Consider the following 6000-nt stretch of genomic DNA (forward strand, 5'->3'; position numbering starts at 1 on the left):
GCTAGTGTCTGTCATTGTTGCCCAATCAGATTCTGAGAGGGGGTGAATTTGTCATTCTTCTTCCCTTCTGAGGCTGAACTTGAAAGCCAAACTATAGTAGCTATCCATCCTGAAAGCTGGTTTCCAGTAAACAAGTGTCCTGTGATCCATTCAGAATTTACAAAACAATTTACCATTTTTTCGKTTCACCTCTTTTTCTTTAAACAGGATTTGTTGATGGAGTTTGGTTAAAGCCTGTTCTAGAAGAGTGAGTTGTGAAGTGGTGCATTGTTTTGACGTGTCCCGCTGAGTTAGCTTTCTGCCTGTGCTRGTGTCACCAAAGAGCACTGCAGCTCTGCCAACGGGAATGTTGGATTGCCTACCATTCAGAGGAGATTAGTGTTGTAGTACAGTCTTGTGTAAACATCACAAACATTAAGGATCATCATTATTTTCACTACTTTGATTGAATATCAATTTTCACTGTCGCATATTTTAACACCAAGGATTCGGTCATCACGACGAGACCAATCCTGAGTGCTGGGAGTGGAAGTGATAGGAATAGAGGGGACAGATGCAATTAAGAAGGAACAGACAAAAATCTCAACTAGTGTGAGATGTCAGCAAACCAAAACAACCTCACTTCCATACACTAAGATCAAAAATTAAACTGACAACTTTTATTTTTAGATCTGAATTTGGACGCTGGATCTGGTCATGATACCTGTGGAGAAACATCATCTGAAAGTTACAGTTCTCCTTCTAGTCCACGACATGATGGGAGGGAAAGCTTTGATAGTGAAGAAGAAAAAGACAGAGGTTGTATTTATGGAGAGTGTGCATGAATGCTTTTATTCCTAAACTAATCTCTTTCTTGCATTTATTTTAATTAGCTTTTCAGTTTGATTWGCTACTTTTTTTTCTGAACTAGCCACAGAATATGTTTTGCCCTGTGGGCTTCATGAGTGGGCAGTTTGAGGGCCTCTGGCACTGTTTAAATACCACTGAGTTTTAGGTTATTAAACGTATATGTAGTAATCTTTTGGCCTCGGTGGTATAGCTATCTTGAGAATTTTCCACAGTACAATAATGTGGGAAACTTTGGCATGAAAGGGGCTGGGTTTATATCAGATTATGTATGGCATGTCCCAGAGCTCCATCTTTTTGTTCTGATAGTTTGCTACTCCTTCCAAATTTAAATAAGCTGCATTAATGTCTTTGTAGACAGATGCAAATTCCTAATTCARTCTGTGCCCTACTCTTCAGATTTGCAGATATACCCAAGTCAAAGACACAGTATCTTGTTGGGCAGGTGGATACAGGCAAGTCAGGAACATGGACCCAACTTAATTTGGATGAATGAAAAGAATCTCAAAGTTGTCGCAGCTTGGGAAGACATAACTATCATTCATGTCCTCAAACTCGATARGTGTTAAATGAGTCCTGGGCATGATTCTTGAGATTCCTTCTTCTGACTGACAAATGCTTTTGTCCCCACAGATACAGACAGCAATTCTGAGGACTCTGGGAATCAAAATACAACCAGGTTTACAGGCTACAGTGCTGTCAGTTCATCAAACGTGAACAAACCATCTGCTCAGATCTCTTCAGTGAATAATGAAAATGGGACTCTTTCAGAAGATCCTTTGAATGCGAAGTTTCAGCATATTTCCTTCATGCCTGCCTTACACTGTGTGATGCACAGCGCTGCCCAAAAGCCTGAAGCAGTTGTCCCGCCACCCATATCTGCAGATGGTAAAACCATGGGAATGCTGGTTACCACCCCTGTCGCTGTCTCGCCAGTGAGAGAGTCTGCAAATTCCCCTCCTGCGGGATTGGGCCCAGTGACCTCTGGTGAACCTGAGAAACGCCTTGAGCTGATGGCTTCCCCTTTGCCAGTCCCATCCTCTTTCCTTCCGCATTCTGTCCAGCCTGGTAGCCCTGCTTTGCATTTGGCAATACATAGGTTGAAAATCCCCTCTCCACAGGGATCATCGGAAAGTTGCACAGTTAATGGACCACAGCAGCCAACAGGAAACTTAAGTATTGGATCACCAAATACTGCCTTTATCCCAGTCCACAATCCAGGTAGTTTCCCAGGATCCCCAGTTCCTACTACAGATCCCATCACAAAACCTGCATCCCAGGTGGTAGGACTGAATCAAATGGTGCCTCACATTGAGGGAAACCCAGGAGCAATCCCTCAGCCTACCAATCTCAAGGTAGTTCTTCCAGCAGCTGGCCTCTCCACAGCAGCACCTCCACCTCCACCAGCTTCGTACGCTTTGCCAGGCAGCCCTCACGCTTCCAGTGTGTTGCCCAACCAGAACACAAACGTGTTGAGCACTGGAGCCACTTCCTCACCACCTCAGTCCGCTGGCCTCGGTGTCGGTCAGGTCCAGTCCACTGTTCCTCCTGCAATACCGACACACACGCCAGGCCCTGCCCCCAGCCCGAGCCCCGCTCTAACACACAGCACTGCACAGAGTGACAGCACATCCTACATAAATGCTGTTGGGAATAATAACACTAACGGGACAATGTTACCTCCGCAGCAGTTGGGATCTGGCCCTTGTGGTTCTTGTGGACGTAGGTGTAGCTGTGGGACCAATGGCAGCCTTCAGATTAATAGCTATTTTTATCATAACCCACTTCATGGACAAGTCTACAGAGTTCCATCTTTCTTCACTCTGCCATCACTTTGCAATGGCAGCTACCTCAATCAAGCACATCAAAGCAATGGAACACAACTTCCGTTCTTCCTGCCTCAATCTCCGTATGCAAACGGGCTTATGCATGACCCAGTGATGGGGAGCCAAGCCAACTATGGTATGCAGCAGATGGCAGGGTTTGGGAGGTTCTATCCTGTATATCCAGCACCTAACGTAGTTGCCAACACAAATGGGTCAGGACCCAAGAAGAATGGGAACGTTTCATGTTACAATTGTGGTGTAAGTGGACACTATGCGCAGGACTGTAAGCAGTCATCCATGGAGGCCAGTCAACAAGGTAATCATGATAACTCCCAGCGGACTTGCTTTTGAGTTTAGCAGTTTCTCTTTACCTTTCTGAATGTGCTGTTTCTGGTCTTGCAGAAAGGTGTGCGTGCGTGTGTATGTTTTGTGTAAATGGTTGTGCACTAGTGACCTGCTCTAAAACTGCAAAGTATCCTATCTCTGCCTGAAAATCTTGTAGAACAGTGCGAGGGAACGGGGTTCGCAGTGTGAAAATGGGTATGATTCAGATCTGGAAAGTCAAATGATACCAGTCCTAATTGCCATTCTTTTTTCATTGGTTTCTTTTTGGCATTATGTTGAGACTTGCATGTTGTTTCAGTTTTCCCATTCCAATTCAGTGGGGTGTTTTTTGAGAAAATTCTTCTGCAAAAAGTGAAAGATATCAATTGCTGTCTGTGATATGACCTTGGATTCCTAAAGCTTCTGAGAATTGAAAGTAAAATCTGAAAAGCTTCTGAGAATTGAAAAATAGACTGGCCATTTGATATTTTAAGTTTTCTAGGGCTTACCTTTGCACAATCAGCCATCGTTCTGTGCCCCATCATACAATACATTTAACTTTTCAGACAAGTTGCAGCAAAAAGGCAGAAATCGATTGGAACTAAATATCAAAGGAACATTTCTCTCTCCGTCCAGAAGAATGGGGAAAATGCAGGGTTTGCATCGAGTATAAGCTMTTTTTAATTCTTGCCCTTGTTTCCATTCTGACTTTAGTAGTTTGATTGGACTGGAACAGGAAAGATGAACCTTGATGGGGACCATCTTTTCTTTATATTTTTCCAGTAAGCTCAAGTCCTTTATCTACACTCTGTGTCTTTTTTTAAACTTAGAATTTTATCAAGAGGATGAAAGAAAATAGGCTAAGGTCTGAGGACCTACTTTAAAAGGACTGGAGGATGATAGTGCCTTTTGAAGAGCATGTCCATTTTGATACCTTGTAGTGGTTTTGTAATCCATTTTAATTGTGAGCAGTGACTTAGTAGTTCTCTTTCCTGTTTTAGGCACTTACAGACTGAGATACGCACCTCCCCCTCCCCCTTCCAATGATACCTTGGATTCTGCAGACTGAAACAAGTAAACATTGCCTACTTAAAGTGAAGCTTGGGAAACTGGGGGAAGGTGTGTGTGGGAGGGGGAGGTTGGTCTGGTGTTTTGGGACATTCCCGGTTTTATATTCTTTTGGAATTTTTCATTGCTTTTGCACCTCTGTTCCATACAAAAGAAGAAAGCTGAGTCCCTGGTCTCCTCCTGGTTCTACAAGAGGCTTGCGTAATGCATGTAATTCACACACACAGCCAAACAATCAGAGCATTCGAACCATGCTTTTGCACTGAAGACTTGAGACATGTGCAATGTTTACTGCAGTTTAAAAAAAAAATCCTCTGACCTCTGACATCACTGGTGGAGCAGTCATATGGTGAAAGAAGAAGCTTGGTCATGTTCCCCACCACAATMTCCTTCCCTCCCTCCCTGTTCTCCTTATGCTGCTGTTTTCTTTTCATTCCCTGGTTGTCCACATGAATTCATTGGACTTGCATGAGTGTTTAGCAGTTCATACAGACCCTACCCGTAATCTAAATTTAATGCTCCTGAATTGAGGGGACATGTTCAAACATCCTATTAGCAGAGTCCAAAGGAAAACACAATAATACTGTATGTGTACTATACCTGATAATAATAGATACGCAGCTCTCAAGAGGCCCAAACAAATGAAAATACATAGAGCAGGAAGGAGCTGAAACTGTGTGGACTGGAACAGGTCTAGAAAAATGAAAGAGCTTAAATTGACAGATTTTTTCTTCCCTTGTAGCTTTTTAGCCTGTATGTTCAGCAACAAAGGTGAAAAAAATGGTATGAATGTCGTACTCAGTGTGTTTGCATTTGTAATGAAAGTTGACAGCATTTTTTCCTTTTTTAAAGCTATTCTACATCGTGTCAACACAGAATGAACATTACTTGATTGAATATTTTTTTCCTAAACTATTACAGTGTTGCATTGTACTTAGAATGTAAATGTTTTATTTCAAACTGAACAAAAGCTATGGTTTTCTACAAAATAGTCAGGTATTAGTATTAGAACCTGTCTACCAAATAGAAAAGTCACTATTTTATAACAATTTACCACTATGCGTAATTATGGTATAATGTGAAAGACTGAAATGAGTGTTAAGATGGTATTAAACATGTCAGTATCATGAGTAAGTAAGTTTAATGCTGCTGTATTTTTTATTTTATTTTTAAAAGCCAATATATGTACTAAATTGCTTCCAGGTAATATTTGATTTCCTAAAGTGCACTGAGGTTATCTGGAAGACGAGTGTGTTTTTTGACTGCTGCATTCAACACCGATGAACAACTACCACTGTATATCCATAGGGTTTGGCATTCCTCACAGTTCATGGCAGAAATGTTTTTTCTTAAAATCAGACCCAGTGTCCAGTAGAGGGATGAAATAAAAATCAACCTTTGGTTCCGCCATCTAATAAATTGCTAAACAAACAAAAAACTTGAAGAAAAAAAAAAAGAAAAAAGCTTGATTACTACATTTCTTCATAGGTAGCATTTATATTTATAGCACCAGTGTACATTTTGAAACTTTTTTCTTGGAGGGGGGGAATGGGGAGGGAGGTAGATGAAAGCTTTAATTTAAAAAAAAAAAAAAAGTATAAGTAGTAAATGAAAATTATTTTGATTAAAATTTTTATTTGATCTGGGTATTTTTGGACCACTTGAAATGACTGAACTGCGTTTGAGTTGAAGTGAGGGTGTTAAACCACCAATGGACTTGTATTGTGAATTACCTGCCAGTTGTACTTTATGGAACTTATTTTATGATTTAAAATACTGTACTGTAAATAGGAGGTATGTTACCTTCTCTTTATTTGTATGTTTACCATATACTTTGATATTTGAAATGTACTGGAAAGGTCACTTATATTTCTAGAAGAGATTGGATTTTATGCAACCTTTTTCCTTGAATTAACAGCAATAAAAAAAAAAGAAA

The 6000-nt window shown here is 40.8% G+C and overlaps 1 protein-coding gene across 2 annotated transcripts in view; it reads left to right on the top strand.

Moving 5' to 3' along the window:
• The window catches only part of ZCCHC2 (zinc finger CCHC-type containing 2), a 43331-nt gene extending 37840 nt beyond the window's left edge, over nucleotides 1-5491 (top strand). For both annotated transcript variants that reach the window (XM_057373130.1, XM_057373131.1), the window contains exons 12-14: nucleotides 670-798; nucleotides 1480-2988; nucleotides 3998-5491. In XM_057373130.1, coding sequence (XP_057229113.1) covers nucleotides 670-798; nucleotides 1480-2988; nucleotides 3998-4065 — 1706 coding nt within the window. In that variant the 3' untranslated portion in view covers nucleotides 4066-5491. The remainder of the gene's footprint in view (nucleotides 1-669; nucleotides 799-1479; nucleotides 2989-3997) is intronic.
• Nucleotides 5492-6000: the final 509 nt, after the last annotated feature.

This window comes from Malurus melanocephalus, unplaced genomic scaffold (assembly GCF_030028575.1).
Source record: "Malurus melanocephalus ecotype Western Australia unplaced genomic scaffold, MMel_1.1 scaffold_187, whole genome shotgun sequence".
In the NCBI taxonomy this organism is placed as follows: domain Eukaryota; kingdom Metazoa; phylum Chordata; class Aves; order Passeriformes; family Maluridae; genus Malurus; species Malurus melanocephalus.